The 20159-nt window shown below is 50.4% G+C and overlaps 1 protein-coding gene across 2 annotated transcripts in view; it reads left to right on the top strand.

Moving 5' to 3' along the window:
* PPP2R5D (protein phosphatase 2 regulatory subunit B'delta) overlaps positions 1–20159 on the top strand; it is a 46403-nt gene that overhangs the window by 17861 nt on the left and 8383 nt on the right. The window contains exons 6-14 of one of the 2 annotated variants that reach the window (XR_012158346.1): positions 12–104; positions 1220–1350; positions 1786–1845; positions 2831–2939; positions 4020–4073; positions 7721–7891; positions 11461–11588; positions 13992–14093; positions 17735–17824. Coding sequence is in view for 1 of the 2 variants with exons in the window: in XM_073339878.1 (XP_073195979.1) it covers positions 12–104; positions 1220–1350; positions 1786–1845; positions 2831–2939; positions 4020–4073; positions 7721–7891; positions 11461–11588; positions 13992–14093 (848 nt within the window). In the remaining variant the exon portion in view is untranslated. The remainder of the gene's footprint in view (positions 1–11; positions 105–1219; positions 1351–1785; positions 1846–2830; positions 2940–4019; positions 4074–7720; positions 7892–11460; positions 11589–13991; positions 14094–17734; positions 17825–20159) is intronic. The other variant, XM_073339878.1, reaches the window with a different exon arrangement.

Raw genomic sequence — 20159 nt, 5'->3', positions numbered from 1 at the left:
GCTCTCCTCAGCTGGTGTACGAATTCTTCCTGCGGTTTCTGGAGTCGCCCGACTTTCAGCCAAATATAGCCAAGAAATACATTGACCAGAAGTTTGTATTGTCAGTAAGTAGTTCCAGCTTCCCCCCACCTCAGACCCCTGTGAAGGGGTGCTTAGCAGGCACCCTGCATATCACTACCCAAGCAGCCCCCATAGCTTCCTCAGAGAGGATGGGTAATAGGCTCAGTTCAGAGAAGGACAACAAAAATGATTAGGGGTATGGAACTGGTGCCAGATGAGGGGAGATTAGTAAGACTGGGACTTTTCAGCTTGAAAAAGAAATGACTAAGGGGGGATATGATAGAGAACTATAAAATCATGACTGGTGTGGAGAAAGTAAATGAGGAAGTGTTGTTTACTCCTCAAAACACAAGAACTAGGGGTCACCGAATGAAATTAATAGGCAGCAGGTTTAAAACAAACAAAGGAAGTATTTTTTTTCACACAACGCACAGTCAACCTGTGGAACTCTTTGCCAGAGGATGTTGTGAAGGCCAAGACTTAACAGGGTTCAAAAAAGAACTAGATAAATTCATGGAGGATAGGTCCTTCAATGGCTATTAGCCAGGAATGGTGTCCCTAGCCTCTGTTTGCCAGAAGCTGGAATGGGAGACAGGAAATAGATCTCTTGAGGATTCCCTGTTCTGTTCATTCCCTCTGAAGCACCAGGCATTGGCCACTGTCGGAAGACAGAATACTGGGCTTGATGGACCTTTGGTCTGACCCAGGAGGGCCGTTCTTAGGCAGTGCCTGGGCAGCTCCACCTTCCTTCATGCCCTCACTGGAGGAGCTCTTGGGGATGCTCAGTGCTGGGGGAACCTGCAGGGTTGCCACCATTGAAACTCACTCTAGAAGCTGCTTCCAAAGAGAAGGTCCCTGATGAACTGGGAGAGCAGCAAGGGTTTCCCTGCCCTAGAGCTGGGCTGCGTAAGGAGAGGTGGACTCAGGACTCGGGAGCCTGCACTGGCATAGCCTTTGCTCTGCTACAGGAGTCTGAGCAGCTGCTAGCGACAATAGACATGGCTGACCGTGCGGAGGCAGCAGTGTGCACTGCGTGCAGAGGGGTGTGCTCCAAACTGGAACATACTTACACTGATGAGCAGAAGCTTTCCCCTGTGCAATCAGCAGCCCATGTCCAGGGGAGAGAGCCTCAGGACTAACTGAATCCCTCTTTCCACAGCTGCTGGATTTGTTCGACAGTGAAGATCCCAGAGAGCGAGACTTCCTGAAGACCATCTTACACCGAATTTACGGGAAGTTCCTGGGCCTGCGAGCGTATGTGAGGCGGCAGATCAACAACATATTTTACAGGTGAGGGGCTCTGCCAGGCCCAGCAATGCTGGGAACGGGCTGGAGGACCTGGGGAAAGCAAAGCCGGAGCATTCCTTCTGTTCCCAGCCCCGCCAGTGACTGGGCTAGTCAGGTCATGTCTCTGGACAGGGGAATAGTACTTGCCTGTGCTACAGGGATATTGAGGATTCAGTAGTGCAGAATGCCTCTGACTAATGTGGGAAGTGGTAGGGCTTTCTTCCCCCTGCCATGCCCCACAGCAGCCCTCTGCTGATCTGGGAGCCTGGGCTGATCCCTTACCCACTCTTGTGTAGCACGTCCTGGAGTGCGGACAATACTGTCTCTTCCTGAATCCTCTGTCATCTCTTTCTGGGAGGATTCTCCTTACTGAGCTGTGTCCTGTGCTTGGCAATGACTCCTCTCCTCTCCTCTCCCATCCCCAACCCTTCTTCTCAGGTTTATCTATGAAACAGAGCATCACAATGGGATTGCAGAGCTGCTGGAGATCTTGGGCAGGTAAGGGCATTTCTCCCTTTCTATGTTTCTTCTGCCACATCTAGGAGCTCCAGGGCTTCTGAGCCAGGTGGGACCTCACGGCCTAGTGTATTGTGTGGTGTAGCAGGGATCTACCAATCTGCTTTCAGGCCCATCTGCCTCAGTTTCCCCTCAGACATGTTGATCCTCTCAGCCTTCCAGCACAGTTGGGTTGCTGAGCTGACTTAGCTCTCCAGCTTATTTACAAAAGTCTTCTCCTTCTCGGGTATCAGAGTCCAAACACACGCACAAGTAAAGAGTGCCCCTCCCCAGTCTGGGCACAGCCCTTCCTTCCCAAGGGCCTGTCGTCTCATCCCCAGGCACTCTTCTGCTGGGCTCTGCACAGTCTCTCCATATCCCTTCTGTTTAGAGGTCACTGCATCCCCACGCCAAGTGGCAGCATAGGAGGGACCCACACCTGCCCACCTATGTGGAATCCCAGCCCAGGAACTCTGAACAGCTGGGCTTTCTGCCCCATAGCCTCAACCACGCTCTGCATCTCCTTCCCAGGGTCTCTTCCAACACTCCAGTCCTCCTACTCTTCTGTAGAGCATAACTGCCAGGGCTTCTCACCCCGGAGTCCATCTCGGTTCGGTTCCCCAGCAGGCCTGGCTTAATCATGTGATCCTTGACATATTACTGCAGAACTCCTCTCTTCCACCTGGAGCTAAGTGTGGCATGGGGGCAGCTGAGCCCCAACCCTCTTAAAGGACCAGCTCACCCTGTGGTGTGGGGTTTCCCACCCTGCATGTGATGGGGCCTTCATTGGAGGGAATGTGCTTTTCAGGACACATTTTCAGGATCCCCTGGGGCTGGGGCCTTAGTGACTGCAGCCCTGAAGCCAGGTGCTTCCTGGAGATGTTAATATGGTATGGTAGGGCTTGGGGCTGGTTTTATACTGTGATTGTTCTGGTACATACTCAGTAATACCTGACCCCGTAATGCCTCTCTCCCTTCTCCTACTCAGTATAATCAATGGGTTCGCTTTGCCTCTGAAGGAAGAGCACAAGATGTTCCTCATTCGGGTCTTGCTACCTTTGCACAAGGTGAAATCGCTGAGTGTCTACCACCCACAGGTGAGAGGCTCTGTCAGTTACCGGAGAGGTCAAACAGTCAGGCTTATTTACAGGCACCACCAGGCTTTACTTATCAAAATCTTGCTGCAGGGGTTCTCGCCTCTGTACGTTCACCCCCTCTGACGCCTGACTGTACCGCTCATCCCTCAGCATGTGCTTTGAGCTGTCAGTCCCCAGCCTCCTTCACCCTTGTCTGTTAACTTGCTTCCTCTTGCTCCTGGGCAGTGTGAGAATGTTCCATTGTCCTCTGCTGGTTTGAACGTCAGGCCGACTCATCCTCGACTCAACGCTGAGTGCAGAACGCCTAACTACCTGTAACTATTTGGGCCTTATCCTTAAATATCTGCTACTCACTGCTTCCCTTGTATTCAGAGAGTTGAAGTCCCTGAGTTCCATTGCCCAGCCCCTGTGTGTGTGTGCTGTGTACTTAGACAGATATGGAGACAAGGTCCTTACCTATGTAGCAATTGATCTAGGGAGAAGATGGGACAAAAGCCCGGATCTGAATGGTGAAGCTCTCTTGCATCCTGTTACTTCCCTGACCATGAGAGGGGGAGGGCTTTTCAGTTGCCCAATTTGTCACTGGCAATTTTTAAATGGAGATGGGATGTTTTTCTAAGAAATCTGCTCGAGTTCACCCAGGAATTAATTCTGGGAAGTCCTGTGGCCTGTGTTATACAGGAGGTCAGACTAAATGATCACAGTGGTCCCTTCCAGCCCTAGAATCTATTAATCTACCTGTCTGTAGCCACAGATTCGCTAGTGTGCTGCCTGCTTGTTGTGAACATGTGGCCACAAACGACACCTAGTGCAACATGAGGGACAGAACTCTGGGCTTCTGGCTCCCAAAGCCCAGGGTTCTTCTGCTTGGCCTAACGGAGACAAGCTCACCATTTGCTATGAGTCACTGGGGCTTATACACTCTTTGAGCTGCTGCAGGTTGTCAGGCACACCAGCTGGAGCAGGTCTGACCTGGCACGCAGCCAAGGGCCGTGGTAAGTGCTGATGCCTTGTGTGCTTGTTGCTTGCCGTCTGCTTAGCCAAGAGAGGAGCTCTAACTGGGCTGTGTTTTCCTTGCAGTTGGCATACTGTGTTGTGCAGTTCTTGGAGAAAGACAGCAGCCTGACAGAACCGGTGAGTGCCCTTGCTTGGCTTTGTCATGTCAGCCATGGCCCCAGTTCACAACACAAGATCATTTCTGGACACTTCAGCAGCTAAGTTACTCTGACCCCACTCCAGAGAGACCTGGCATAAGTTGGATTTGTTCGCTCACTGGAACTGGCCTGCAGAGGAGTATTGGTCATCTGACATGTCACAAGCACAGGGCAGGACTAGATAGTCTCATCATGCACAGCCAGGCAGGCTTTGGGGGTCTGAGCAGGCTCAGTTTGGAAACGAGACATGAGCAAGTGTAGCACAGCTTGGAGTGAGTCTGTCTTGTGTGATTCCAGTCCTGCTATAGCAGAATGCAGAGCATGCAAAGACCCTCTCTCCCGTGGCAGCTCCCCTTCTGGCTACACAGCTTCTGCCATGAGAAGATGGTTGGGAATTGGACATCCGAAGAAACCAGCAAGAGTTGATAGAGAAGTGCAGGTGTTTGAGATCTCAATCCAAACCCCCTAGAGCTGGTCGGAAGACTACGGGCGAGGGTGTGGAAACTGGAGACCAGAAAGGTCTGTTTAGCCTGGGTGAGCTGTCCCTTGTGGAGGGGCTGGGCTTTGTTTTACTGAACTGTTGGAGCCTCAGTATCATATCCCCTCCAGCCAGTTCACCTCCGGGACATTGAATCCTGACAGCTGTGTTTGCCGTCAAGTTGTAATGCTGCTGAAGACTAAATTTTCACAAGATGGTGCTCTAGTGCAAACAGGGCCCAGATGTGTTTCCTGCATTGTGGCTCTGCAGACCCAAACTAAGTAACACTAAGCAGAACAATGCTGGCGGGACAGAGGGCGTGAGAGGACGATCAAGGGCTCCACTCCTCAGGGCAGAGTGCGGAGAAATGCCTCACATGGGTCTGTTCTACACAGGCTCAGCTCTGGCAGACAGCTACTGGCTCATGCATGGAAATGGCATTTTAATTACTAATATTTACAACTTGGGTTGTTTTGCACCTGAGCTGGCAAAGCTGCACACTGACAATGAGCCTGTCTGTGTTCAACCATTTGCACATTCTAGCTCCAGCATTCCCATACTGCATGTTCTGGAAATAGGCCTCCTCCTGCCCTCCCACTCACTCCCCCAAGTCATCCATATTCTCATTGCCAGGCGAATCATATGTCTCCTGTGCCAGGTAATTCACCGCCCTGCTGATCCCAGGCAAGAGAGATCTAGCTGAGCCTGCCACTCAAAGTATTGGAGCTGCTGAGATGGGGGAGGGAAGCAGAGAATTTCTGCAGGGTTTTCGCTGTGCATTCACACAGCGAAGCTCGGTAGATCCTTACCGATGACTCAAACACTCATTACTGAATTTTGCAAATCAGTGAGCAGAGGCCTGATTCAGTGCCCGTGGTAGGACTCCCACTCACTGCAAGGTGCATTGTATCAGGCACTGACCAAACAGATTCTGTGAAGACAAGGCAGCGTCCTCACAGAACGCACTGTGTTTGTGTGAAAGTGTCCAAGCCTTAGTAACCAGGGGCCTCGTGGTGCTTGTTTGCTTGATCCCTGCCTTGTTTGTCCTTCGTTCAGCCATAATGCAAGAGCTGCCATACCAAATCTTGCTGAATAAAACATGCTCCAGAATGGCAGTATTAGTGATAACCAAACAAAGCAAAGACCAGCTCCTGTGCATCTCGCCCAACCTTAGCTCTAGGGAAAACTGTCTTTGGAGTCGCTGAAACGAATTATTGATTGCATGGCAAAACTACCAGTGCTGTGGACACCGAGCTGTCCCTGCATAGCTGACCCCTTGGAATGGTGGAAACATCATGCAAGCAGCCTTCCTCTTGCTGCTGCTTCTGTGCCCACTACTGTTCCCTCCGGCTGCTTGCCTGGGCTACGCTCAGCATTTCAGGCTTCTCCTAGGAATTGCTGAAAGACTGGTGTTTCCAAAATGTTTTCAGTTGTGCAGCACCAACCAGGCACTGCAGCCATGAGTGTTGTGTTCAGCTTTAACCAGTGCTATCTGAACAGCCTGTAAGCTCTCTCTGAACATCCACTGACACTTCGGCTTCATAACCCCGGTTGTTGAACTACAAACAATGTTAGTTAGGAGAACTGCTCTTGCAAAGCATTCTGTTTGAAGCCAGCATGTACAGTTTTCATGCAATGCATCTCTCCCAAATCAGTGTTCAAATTGCAGACTCTGCAGCGTGTGGCTGTATCTGTTTCAGAAAGAGATTTGATTTGGAAGTGACTGGCTAAAACTTTCACTCAGTGTATTCTGGATTCTGACTTTAAAGGTACCAAGTGTTGGTATTTGGCATTCAATGGATTTGTCACATCCCTCTTGGGACAATAGGTTAGCCAGATCATGGTACGTTGAGTCCAGTATCCCTCCCCTGCCAATACCTGATGCCTCAGGTGACAGTGGACACCACCCCTGCCCCTCCCCTCCCCCCATATTACACTCAGTAAATGGTACACTCCTGCATGTGGAAGAGAACTTCCGTTCTGACCCCATGGTGATTAGTTTACACCCAGAAGCATCAGTTTGGATCATCCGAGTCTCAGCATCCCTATAACAAACATGACTGTTTGTAAAAGTCTCCAGTCCCTGTCATGAGTCTCCTGCAGCCGTGAGCACCACATGGCAGCTGCATTCCCCTGGAAGCAGAATTTCTCTCTGTTGCTCTCTATTCACCAGCATGTCACTTTGAGTAGCCCCTTGTTTTCATGGGGACAGAGTGAAAAGCAGGTGATGATCACTTTTCCCTGTATAGTCTGAACCCTTAGGACATGGGCTAGTCCCAAAATGGGTAAAGCTGGGGTCAGAAGGAACTTTTTAGTCCAAATTACCAGAAAACCCACTCATTACCCATGCAGCTTTCCTCTGGGAAGGAGCAGGGGACGGGGGAAGTAGTCTCCCTGCTTAGTGCCCTAGCTTGAGAAGGCTGTCAGCCGCCACGCTGGTGGGAATGATGAGAAGCTGAGCAGAACAAAGAGGGTGTAGCCAGGGAAGAAGGATCTATGGCTGCTGCTAGGTGGCACTCCTGGTCACAGCCAGCATCTATGCACTCCACCTCTCTGTGCAGCCAGATCCTGTCCAGGCTGCCTGCAGGGAAACGTGGGGATAGGCACCGGATGGTATAGGTGCCTTCAGCTTCTGGGTCTGCAGCCCAGAGGATCCGTGTGCTGGAGAGGTAGTCAGTGGCTCTGGCAAGGTAGGGAGAGGAGAGAGGAGCAGCAAGGGAAGCTGTGCTCCTTCCGAGTTGAGGAGGAGAGTCCAGAAGAGAGTTCACCCAGTGCCTGTCCTGTCTCGTATAGTTCAAAGGACTGCCCTGGACACTGGTATTCTGAGGGACAAATACCTTGATGGAGCCCTCTTTAGTGCCTCCTAAGGTCTGGGAGGACAGAGCAGTTCGAGACCTCTGTGCTGGTGGAGGCTCTCTGGATGCAGAGCTATGTGGGAGGGGGTGGGGTTCAGAGGCATGAAGGAGCTGGTGTTTTGTGTGCCTAACCTGAATGAGTCAGAGACTGAGTCCATATGTACAGGCACTGCGTGCTGCGTCTGCTGCTGTGTGTGGGACGTGGCTGTGCTGGGTTTCTGTGGTCGGGGGTGCTAGACAGTACTGCCAGTAGGTTTGCACTCTGCTCCTAAGCTCCTTTCTTTACCTGCTCAGGTGATCGTGGGCTTGCTGAAGTTTTGGCCGAAAACGCACAGTCCCAAGGAGGTGATGTTTCTGAATGAGCTGGAGGAAATACTGGATGTGATCGAGCCCTCCGAGTTTGTGAAGGTCATGGAGCCCCTGTTCAGGCAGCTGGCCAAGTGTGTGTCCAGCCCACACTTCCAGGTAGGTTCCAGGCTCAGCAAGACCATCTGGCTTTGCTTTGCACTCAGGTCCTGTTTTTAGGGTGAATCTGAGACTCTGGAGCATGTTTCTGTGATCACTGCTGCCACAAAATTTACCATAGACTCCTCTAGTGATCAGGATAACTCCTGAGGATGGCACAAAATTAGGAGGCATTAGTGAGCCACCAGACCAATAGTTTAGGAAAAGTAGGACTATGAATGTCATCCCAAGCTACCGATCGTGTTTTCCCCAGCTCTGAGTGTTACAATGTTGAGGAGCTAACGCAGGTATGTTGTGCTGCCTCTTGTAAGTGGCCGATCTGATGCGGGGGGTGGGGAGATGGGCCCCATTCAGCTTCCTCATGTCCTTGAGTACTGTGCCCAGGCCCTTTTGAGATCAAATTATCTACTTGTCTACCGCACTGGAGGATGATCAGCCAATGAGACTCTCTGTTCTTATGAGTGTTCCCAGTGTTGCACGCCCGCAGAAAGGATACCTTGCACTGCACTGGCCTGGTTCTGGGGGCAGCAGATCATCCATTGTGGAGATCGAAGAGGGAGAGAGCAGAAAGGATGGAAGATCTTCATGGTCACTTGATGGTTCCATTTTAGGGACACCCAAGGGGAGCTGGGGAAGGTGGAAATGTTAACACCATGATACAGTGCTGAGAGGCAGGCCTGGTATTTTTGGGATAGAGCCATTCAGCAGCTGCTCCTCTCCACACCCTTCCGCTGCATTGCCTCTTGTTGTTTATCAGTGTGACATGTGGTTCACAGATACATACAAAGTGGTGGTCTGTTCCCCACACAACTCACAGTGTAGGTAGACACCACACAAAAGAAGGCATGCATCAAGAAAGTCAGGAATTAAAGGATGGCAAAATAATGCCTATCAACATGGGTTTTGTGGAAAATAGGTCTTCTTGAATTAATGTGATACAGGGTTTTTTTTATGATATTACAAGTTTAGTTGACAAAGGTAATTGTGTTGACATAAATTGCTTAGATATTTGTGAGACATTTGATTTAGTCCCACATGATCATCTGAAGATTGACACAGTACAAAGTCACTGTGGCCCATGTTAAATGGATTAAAAATTGGCTAACTGATAGATCTCGACAAGCAATTGTAAATGGAATCATCAGCTGGGGTTCCACACCAGTCAGTTCTCTTCCCAGTGCTATTCAACATCTTTATCAACAATCTGGAAGAAAACATAAAATCATTTCTGGTAAAGCTGGCTGGTGACCTAAAAATTGGTGGGGTGGTAACTAAAGAAAAGGACAGGTCAATTGTATAGAATGATCTGGACCAGTTGGTCACCTGAATAACATGCATTTTAATACAGCCAAATGCTGGGTACAAAGACTGTAGGCCACACTGACAGGATGGGGCCTGTATCCTGGAAAGCATGGACTCTGAAAAGGACTTAGGGACATGATGGAAATCCATCTGAACATGGGCTTCCAGTGCAGTGCTGTGGGCTAAGAGGGGTAATACAATTCTCGGCTGTATTAGCAGGGGATATTGAGGAGGGGTAGGAAGGTGGTTTTACCTCTGCATATGGACAGAATTAGTGAGACCATTCCAGGATATAGTGTCCCATTCTGGTGTCCAGTAATATTGAAAAAATGAAGAGGGCTCAGAAAAGAACTATGAAAATAAAGATCTGTGAGGAAAACACTGCCTTACAGCGAGAGACTACCTTATCAGAGAGTTTGAGGTGACTTGGTCATAGTCTAGTGCCTCTGTGGGGAAGAGGTGTCTGATAGCTGGCTTGTTAATCTATCAGACAAAGGCATAACAAGATATAATGGCTCAAAAGTGAAGTTGGATAAATTCAGATCAGAAATAAGGCTCTTTTTTTTCTTCTTTTCTTTCTCTCTTTTTTTTTTTTAACTGTGAGGGTAATTAACCATTGGAACAACTTACCTAAGGGTGTGGTAGATTCCTCATCATTTGGAGTCTTAAGGCTAGATGTCTTTCTAAAAGATATACTCCAGCTCAACCACAGAGCAGGAATTACTGGATGCTATGGCCTGTATTCTACAGGAGGTCAGGCCCAATGATCACAATGTTGCCTTTTGGCCTTAAATCTATGATGCTGCAGCTGAGCAGGGACGTGCAGGGAGAATGGGCAGGGACCTGGCGTGATAGAGCCACAGGCTTGCTTTGTTTTTCATTTGGGGTTTTTTGAGAGAGAAGGTTTCTTCTCTCTTCCCTGAAGGAAGGGTGAGGACTGTTGCTGAAGTGCCCTCATAGGATAAATTTTTACTGCACAGTTAACCCAGGCCCTTATGTGACTTTTAGCCCAGAGTCCCCATACAGCCACACAGGGTTTGGAGGTGCTTTAACCCTGGGCTTAGCTTACCCACCTCCGGGGGGGGTTAGAACCTGAGCTCTGCTTTAACTCAAGCTGGAACATAGTCCTCCAGTCCATTCCCACAGTCCCACTGAAGGACCAACAGGTTCTCCCACAGTTGACAGAATCATAGAGTGTCTCCGATAAAGAACCATGGGATATCTCCCCAGACACACACGGGCGAGTGCAGAAATAATGGGGACACAGTAACACAGATGGGCCTTTGCAGTGGGGATCCTCAGACTCAGGGTAGGCTAACCAAGTGCTGAGACCTAAGTGCCAGTCACCAGGGTTAAGTGTGCAGTAAAGGCATAGCATAAGGGGGAGAGGGTAAAGGAACTGGAGAGCGGGTCAGGGAGGAGTCTTAGCCTCGGGAGCTATATGGAAGGTGGTCCGGGGAGCAGAGAGAGACAAGAACATTAAGGTGGGAGCCAATTTGTGCAAGAACCCAAAGGTGAAGACAAGGGACTTGAGTTTTGTACGGAGAGCAAAGGGGAGTCTTGGGAGAGATTTGCGGAAGGGTCTTATGTGGTCAGAGAAGCAGGCAGGGGAAAAGGTTTTGACAGCATTTTTGGTTGAAGAGAGTGAGGTTGAAGGGAAGGAAGTTGCCGTGAGGGAGGTGAAACATGGTGAGGACAAGAAGTTGGGGACAGACAGTAGTGGAGAGAAACTGACCAGGCTTAGCAGTGATGTCAGTTTGGAGGGTCAGGAGGAAGAGGGAACACAGAGGGATGCCCCTGTTGGACGGGGAGGGGAGGGGAGATTCCAGGGAGGAAAGAACTCCATTTTTAGCCCTTGTTGAGCTTTGGCTGGAGGCTGGACAGTATGAGGAAGAGTTGTTGGAGATGTGACTGAAAAGAGAGTCATCAATATAACAATAGTAGCTGAAGTCATGTGACCAAATGAGGCTACCCAAGGCATAGCCCTGAGGACCCGACCTGCACACGGAGAGGAGGAGCTCTTGGTGTAAATGCAGCAGAATGTAAACTAGGAAAGACCAGAAACCAAGGGATGGGTCTCTCCAGGCAGAGGACCATTGCCAGAGGTGGCAAAGACAAGCTCCTCAGCCGGAGCACTGTCGAGTCTGATTTCTTGGCTGGGTAATGCCAGAACTTTTGCCTGGTTGGTGATGAGTGGAATTCTCACATGCACCCTATGACCTGTCTGCAAGGAGCCGGTACAGAGATCTGCTTCCCTCCTCCTGCAGGTGGCAGAGCGAGCGCTGTACTACTGGAACAACGAGTACATCATGAGCCTGATCAGCGACAACGCAGCCAAAATTCTCCCGATCATGTTCCCGGCACTCTACAAGAATTCCAAGAGTCACTGGAACAAGTAAGTCCTTTCTGTGTGTCCGGGGGCCATTAGGAATGAGTGAGTGGGCATCCAGGATCGCGCAAGCCTGCTGCTGGCTGCAGGGGTGCTGTTAGCACACGGCTGCGGTGGCACGTTGTGGTGCTGCCGATGGCTTTGGGACAGAGAGGAGGCGTGGAGCTCAGATACCACGGGGACGGGTAGACTAGATCTGAAAGACCCAAGGAGACGACAGCAGCCTGGGCCTGAACATGTCATTTTGGGTGGCTGTTCAGCCAACCCAGTCCGTTAGATGACTGATATCTCTAGCCCTTGGAGTCTGACTGGTAGGTGTGTCGGGATTGTCTAGCCCAGTTTCACAAGCCACGGAGCGCTGCGGCCTGCAGGGCTGAACAGAGGCACTGGTGAATGTGCTGGTCTGGTGTCTCCAGCTGCCAGGTAACAGAGAGAGCACTAAGACAGCACAACCCGCAGGACAGTTGTACTGCTGCAAATGTCTTCACACTGGTGCTTGGCACCAGATCCTCATGTGACCCTCCCACCACTCAGCTCTTCCTCCAACTGTTGTTAGCTGTTTCAGTTAAATAGGGGTTAAGAGAGTTAAAAGACTGAACCCCCTGTTGCTTGGGTGAATGACTTAGGAAGCTCACACCACACATCTGAGACCCCTGAGGGTACGTTTGCAGGGCCAGCAGAAACTTGCGGCAGCAAGTCTCAGAGCTTAGGCTTGCCCTACAGCGCTTAAAATAGCTGTGCAAATGTTCAGGCTTGGGCTCTGAAGCCTGGGGAGGGGGCATTTCCTGATATTTCTGTGGGGGGAGAGAAGGCAGGAAAGCCCTCCCTCCCCCTGCCCCTGGGCCTTCTCTGTACACTGGAAAGAGGCAAAACTGGGGAACTTTTAATACAATTTAGGGGGAGCTTGATGGAGCTGGAATTCAGTGTGTCTGTAATACAGAGAAATTGGCTGCAGAATAAAAACTGTTTGCAAACTATTGCACCATTGTCTGTTTCTGCTTTTGCTCGCCTCTTCACCATAAAGAATCAGAAAGAGGTACAAACCTAACTGTTCCCTTTGCAGCTCACCTTAAGGGGCAGGGTAAATGTTAAGCTCACCAACAGGAAAGGAAATAGTAACTGTGGCCTTGGTTTTCACACCAGTACTTCTCACGCATGCACTTCTTCATGTAGTTTGGCCCACCTTTCTCCCATCATGATTCAGAAATGTGCTTTGCACCACTTGACAGAGCCATTTCCAGGGGTTCTGAGGTTTCTTTTCTCATTTGTCTAATCTTCCCCCTCCTTTGTCTGCCTTTCTCTCCTGGTACTTTCCCAGGAGCAGCACAGGACAGCTCTTGTACTTTTTCTGCCTCTTTCCAGTTTGTGATGGTATTTTTCTACTAGTCCTGCTTTCTCTCAGAGCTTTCTCACTGCCACCCTTGCTTTCCCGGAATGGGCTGAGGGACCCAGAAGTTCTCCCCTTCCTTCCCCCAACTCAGTCACTTTGTGTGTCAAAAAATAACACTGAGGAGCTATCCCTTTATTGCACTCTGTTCCCAAAGGCAATTAGCATCCTGAGTCCTCTTTCCTGGCTGAGGAGGGAGCACAGAGAGGTGAGGTGAGGTGACTTACAGGAGCCAGACTGCATCCCTTGTGTTACTAGCCCATGCTGCTTCTGGGCATGATTCCAATCTGTGTTCTGATTTCCCAGCACCATAAACAGGCAGGGCACTTTCAGACAAGACACAGTCCCTGCCCCAGGAGCTTACGGTGTAGTGTGAATAAGGCGTGACACAATGCAAGCATCGTTGACACCAGAGGAGGAGGTGGCTTGCTCTCTCAGTGCACAGAGCACTAGTTCCCGGTTCCAAATTGCTATTAAGTACCCCTCCTTCAGAGGTGGTGTACGTTCCAGTTTGCTGCAGCAGCTGCTGTACACAGTAACTGAGCTAATGGAGTGAAGCCATGTGGGGAAATCAAACAATCCGGCTGGTACGTTGCAAACCCCCGTCACATGCAGCTTTAAAACTGTGTTGAACAAAGCCCTGTAGGGAAAATCCCCAAGCTGTCCCCCAGCTTCTTCCATCTCTAGCTACTTCGACTATGTGATGCCCAATAGGAAAGGCCCTGGAGGCTTGAATGCTGATTTCTTGCTGACATCTGTGTTGGGAACTACCAACGCAGCAGCATTACTAGTTACGGCTCCATTGAACTGAGCCCCAGTCACTGTGACGAGAGGTCCCTCGCCCTGTGGAATAATCAAATGGATTCAGGTCTCAGTTCTTTTCACACTGAGTACAGGGACCACAGGAAGGGCTCTGGTCAAGCTCTCACAAGCAGAAGTGATGTCTGTCTCCCTCCCAACAGGATAAGGGACAGGCACCTTGATGTTACCTGTGACCCAGTATCCCTCTTCCATCTTTGCAGGACGATCCATGGCTTGATCTACAATGCCCTGAAGCTGTTCATGGAGATGAACCAGAAGCTGTTTGATGACTGCACGCAGCAATACAAGGCAGAGAAGCAGAAGTGAGTAGCTTGGGCAGGTGCCTCCCCACAGCTGATTTAAACTAATATCTGAGTCTCCTTGACCATGTGGTGAAAGTCCTGGAGGCAAGTTAAAAGCCAGTACGGTTAGCAGTCAGGTTTAAGTGGTTGCTCAGGTCAAACAGGGACTGTTCAGAATCTAGGGAAGCCAAAGGGAAGGAGTATAAATGAAAGCAGGAAAAACAAGATGGAAATTAGGATGGCAGAGCAAAAAGCTAAAAACAACTGAGAAATCCTGTCAGTCTATCAGAAGCAGGAAGCCTGTGGCAGAACTGGTGGGTTTGCTGGGCCATCACAGAACAAAGGGATAAGTGGAGGAGGAGAAGGACGCTGCAGAGAAACGAAGGCCCTGATTCGGCAGTGCATTTAAGCACCTTCTCGTCTCCCATTGACTTCAATGGAACCTAAGCACATGCTTAAAAATTAAGTCTCTGCTTAAGCGTTTTGCTGAATTGGGGCCATAATGATTTCTTTGCAGCCTTCCCTACAGAGGACGTTTGGGGAGGTATCTGCTGTTCTCATATTATAAAGAATTGTCTGGGATTAGTTGTCAAAAAAGGAGGTGCTGGAATAAATTGATCAGTTAAAGGGGCTCTGGTCCCCAGCCCCTAGTGATACATCCAAGAGTTGTGAAGGAATGTAGGAATGAAGTGGCTGAGCTGCTAATACGTACATGCTTGTTAAAGTCAGGTACTGTACCAAGGACTGGAGGGTAACAAATATTGTACCTATTTTTAAAATGTCTCTGGGGGTAGTTACAGCCCTGCGAGCCTTACTTTGGTACTTGGTAAGTAGGTTGAAACTAGAATAAAAAATACCTAGTAAAACAGGATAGGCTGAGGAAAGGCCTGCATGGCATCTGCCAAGGAAAGTTCTTCCTCACTGACCTAGCAGAGCCCTTTGAAGGTATCAGAAGAACAGTGGATAAAGAACAGGATGGCATCATTTATTTTGCGTTTCAAGTCGCTCACAGGAGGCTAGTAAGGAAACAAAGTAGCCCTGGGCTGAGAGGTAAAGTTCCGTCATGGATCAGAAAGTGGTTAAGAGAGAGAAAACGAAGAGCTGGGATAAATGAACTTTGTCACACTGAAAGCTGATGACAGTGAGGGTTTCCCAAGGGTCCATACTAGGGCTGTTGCTGTAAGAAGGAATATATCTGTAATGTAGGTGGGGTTGCCCAGCACTTTGCATTAAGGGTATGTCTGCACTGCAGCTGGGAGGTGCTTTCCAGTGCAGATAGACAGACTTGTTTGCTCTGCTCCAGCTAGTAACTCAAAACAGCAGCGTGGCCGCAGCTCAGGCAAGCCACCCAAGTACAAACCCGCCCAGCCACCTGCATGGAGGTACTTGGGTGGGAGTCTGAGCTGCAGTAGTAGACATACCCTAAAACACCTTGTTTTCATTAACTTATGACTTTTCCACACTTTAACTGTTCCAGCTGACATTTTCCATGCAGGGGGTCTGGCTCTGACTGCATGGTTTTAGAAAATTTCAGCCAAAATTGGTCAGAGAACATAAAATGTATGGAAGCATGGAACTACGTTGTTTTGCTCATGTTAAAAATTTCTGACAGCCTGGTCTGTGAAAAGCTGTATTCTTCTGCCCCCCCCCCCCCCCCCGAACCTCCCGCTTTGGAGCAGTGATTTGAAATGTGGCAGGAGGTGACTTTTGTGGCAGGGATATGCCTCTTGAGATCCCATGTGAAAATCTGCCCAAATTTTACCCAGTAGAGATGTGCGAGAGTTTCGCAGCTAAATTCCCCAAGGATTCGATCTACACTGGGCATGCTTCAGCCCAGGGCTGAGCAGGACTTTCCCTGCAGTTGCAGCTCTGGGCTGTGCTGGGTCCAGGCACTGGTCTGAGAGCAGGGAGATTCTTTCCTGTGCTCTTAATGATCCCCTGGCTGCTGGGCCCAGGCAGTGTGGAGATGAGAGCTGGCTGACTCCAATGCAGAAGGGACAAGAGCCAGACCAGCAAAGTAGTGGGGAGAGTAGATTGGGACAAGGAGCCTGAGGGGGAGGCTGGGACTGGAGCCTGGCAGGGGTGGGGAGAGGGACACTGGGCCTGGAAGTTAGGGTGAGGGAAACTGGGGCTGGCTGGGCAAGGAGACCAGTACTTAGAGCCGGGGAAGACTGGCACTGGGATTCTGGGAAGCAGTATCAGGGGGGATTGAGACTGAATGAGGAACCAGGGGGAGACTGGGGCTGAGGACCCATGAGGGAGTTGGAGCAGAGAGAGACCTGACAAAGAGCCGGGCTGCAAGGGGAGAACTGGCACTAGCTGGGCAAAGAGATTGGGACAAAGAGACAAGGCAACGGACACGGGGGACACTGAAATTGGAGCCCAGGGAAGAAGATTGGGACTGTGAGTGAGTGGGGAAGGAGCCTGGATGAGGAGCCAGGAGGAAGGAGAACCGGGATATGCTGGGCTAGGAGACTGGGACTGGTTGTGGGGGAACCTGGGATGGAGAGTCCAGAGGGGTGAAACTCGGACTGGTTAGGTGAGGCATACAGGGACCAGGGCATGGGCAGTCATGCCTAATGGTTAGAGTCAGGTGCCTAGAACTGGAACCAGGACCAGAGCCAGGCACCAAGCCAGGGGCCAGGGCTAGATCTGGAGCCAGGTGCCAAGCTGAGGGCTGGAGCCGGAGTCAGCATCAGCGGTAGAGTCTAGGAACAGGGACCTGGAGTGAGGTAGGAAAGCAGGAACGGGGAGCAGATGGGAACTTGGATAAAGAGGGCAGAAATCAGGAACAGGCTGGGAGGCAGGAAGACAGGGCTCAGGAATCAGGCAAGTAGACAGTGTCCATAGTACAGTAGTAGCCAGCCCAGGATTTACCTTGGACAACCTCCTATGCCTCTTTTGGGTTTAAGTAGTGCCTCCCAGCCAATGAATGAGGCTGGATATTCTCCCCAGTTAGGAGCTTTGTGGAGGGGACTTTGTGAACTAGAGCTTTGCTAGCACCCTTCTCTACTGGTTTGGGTTTTCCGCTGGGTGGTAGCTACGGCAGAGCACTGTCTGCGGGCCTCGGTTCAAGACCTGTGATTCTTCACAAGGAGAATGGGACTGGGATGAAGAGCTGAGGTAGGGAAGAAACAGGACTGGGGCCAAGCAGGTTGTAGGGGACAGGGCAGAAGAGTCTGTGCCCATTAGAAATACTCCCCTCCAGAGCCTGAAACGGAGTCCACGATTCCTGAGACTCACCGTTCCTCTGCTGTCAGTAAATACCTGTGAAATCGACTGGGGAAGTGTGTGTCTCATTCTCTAGTGCTGGCCCACATAGAGGAGGATAATCTACTAATGCTGTCAGTTATTCTGTTAGCTCAAGTTGCAGAGGTCAGTGGGGTGGTTCTAAAATTTCCAACCCAGCTGATGACCATTTGGGGGTCAATTTGATGCCACATGATGGAATTTGTGTGTTTTCAGCTTGCTTTTTTCAAAGTTAGCAAGTTACATGCACAAAACTGTGTTCAAAGAACATTATTAACATTGCAAAGTCAAGCGCTTAGAAGATAGGAAATGCCAGTGTAAAGGTTGCCTGTGCAATATTAATTCGTCCCTCTTGTGCATATGTATTATAATAGTGTCTGTAATTACATGATCACGTGCTGTTTTTTCCATAGGACCCTGCCCCATTCAGTGAGAGACTGAGGAGAGGAGAGATTGAGAAGGATGAGGACTGTTTAGGTTAGAAAGAAGAGGGCACATAGGAGGTATACAAAATAATTACAGGGATAGGGAAGGTATGTTGGATGTTCCTGTTCACCTTGTGTCATAGCACAAGAACAAGGGGTTGTCGCATAAGGCTGATAGCCAACCAATGTGCAACGGATAAAAAGAAACTTATTTTTACACCAGGCATAGTTAGCCGTGGAACTCACTGCCACAAGGTATCACTGAGGCCAAGAGTTTAGGACGATTCAAAAAAGGATTAGACATTTTTCCCCCAGGGCAGATTGGCAGAAGCCCTGGTGGTTTTTCACCTTCCTCTGCAGCATGGGGCGCAGGTCACTTACTGTAGGAGTCTCTGCACCTTGGAGTCTTTAAGCCATGATTTGAGGACTTCAGTAGCTCAGACATAAGTTAGGGGTTTGTTACAGGAGTTGGTGGGTGAGATTCCATGGCCTGCGTTGTGCAGGAGGTCAGACTAGATGATCATAATGGTCCCTTCTGACCTTAAAGTCTATGATTTAAATGGTTAATGACCACCCACAGTGCCTGCCTCTGCAGAACTGATCACTTCCCGCACCTTGCAGCCGTGCAGCCACACAACCTTTGTGAGCAGCACTGGGCAGTTCAAGGCATGCCCATTTCCCCTGGGCCATACACTGAGTGAGTTGATAGCAATGCTGGTATCCTTTTCTAGAGCCCCATAGCCCTTCGGGAGAAATGAGGCCATGCACCTTGATGTCCAAAGAGCGATTAGTTACTCCTTAAACAGGGTTAAGCTGCTCAGAAGGCCAGACCTTTGGAGAAAAATCAGAAGGTCAAGCCCTATAAGATGGTGCATCTGGTCCTCCTATGAACTAGCTGATCGTCTGTACCTCAGTAGCTTGGGCCTGGTGCATCTATAGGGATGGCAGGCTCAGGAGCATGTGTCCACACTGCCTTGTGTGAAAGCTGAGGGGCGGCTGGGTGGAGTTGTGGACACGCCTTCATGATCACTGTCTGGAGCCTCTCGCAACTGTGAGTGCCAACCTCAGGGCAGATGGTGAGAAAACAGGGCCAACACCCCAAGTTGGTAGTGTGTTCTACAATTAGATTTCACCAAGCCAGTAGCAAATGTGAACTCCTGGATCACTGTACCAGTCTTACCATGAAGTCACAGGCAGTCCCCTTAGACCAGAGGTGGGCAAACTACAGCCCGCGGGACCCTCCTGCCCGGCCCCTGAGCTCCTGGCCCAGGAGGCTAGTCCCCCGCCCCTCCCCGTTGTTCCCCCTCCCCCGCAGCCTCAGCACACCGCGGGCACAATGCTTTGGGCGGCAGGGCTGCAGGCTCCTGGGGCACCACAGTTGCAGAGCCCGACCTGACCCGGTGCTCTGTGCTGTGTGGTTGTAGCACCGCCAGCCACCGGTGCTCCAGGCAGCGCGGTAAGGGGGCGGGGGGTTGGATAGAGGGCAGGGAAGTTCGAGGGGGTGGTCAGGGGCTGGGGGTGTGGAAAGGGGGCGGGGCGGTCAGAGAGCTGGAAACATGGGTTGAATGGGGCCAGGGGTCCCGGGAGGGCAGTCAGGAAGGAGAGGGGGGTTGGATGGGGCAGCGGGGGGCAGTTACGGGTGGTGGATGGGGCAGGAGTCCCGGGGTGGCCGTCAGGCGGCGAGAAGCAGGTGGGGTCGGGGGCCGGGCCACGCCTGGCTGTTTGGGGAGGCACAGCCTCCCCTAACTGACCCTCCATACAATTTTGGAAACCTGATGTGGCCCTCAGGCCAAAAAGTTTGCCTGCCCCTGCCTTAGACTCTCAATCTATCTTGCCACGCAGGCAAACTGAACTTAGTGATAATGGTCACCTAAACCAAAAATCACACATCAGATTGCTCCCAGTCCCAAGAGACCAGATCTTACCCCAAAGACTACACTGGCAACCAATTCTACAGTAAACTAAGTACAGGTTTATTAGCTCACTCTTGTAGCTGGTTGTGGAGCGGAGGGAACTGAGGGGGTAGGGTATCTCTACCCTCCGTTTGTAGAACGCAGGGCTTTCCCAGCCACCGACTGCTCAGAAAGGCTTTGTGCATTCTGGCTGGGCAGGCCACTCCCACAGTGTGTCTGTACAGGCAATATAGTGGGAGAGTGAGTAAAGGCTGGTACGTGGCCTCTTGTAACATCAGATGGAATTAAAAAATGTCCTGCTGCAGGGCATAAAACCAGTCTCTGACTGATGGGAGTAGGAAGAAACTTCCCTTATGGAATGGCGTTGCACATGTATATCATAGGACTGTAATGCCAGTCAGCGTGGGTTTATGGGAAATAGGTCTGGGTAAAGAATCGCAATTTTGTTCTTTGGTGAGATTACAAATTGGTCAATAAAGGCATCTGCATAGATGTAACCT

Source organism: Lepidochelys kempii, chromosome 3 (assembly GCF_965140265.1).
Source record: "Lepidochelys kempii isolate rLepKem1 chromosome 3, rLepKem1.hap2, whole genome shotgun sequence".
Lineage (NCBI taxonomy): Eukaryota > Metazoa > Chordata > Testudines > Cheloniidae > Lepidochelys > Lepidochelys kempii.
This window is presented reverse-complemented; position numbering and strand designations above follow the sequence as displayed.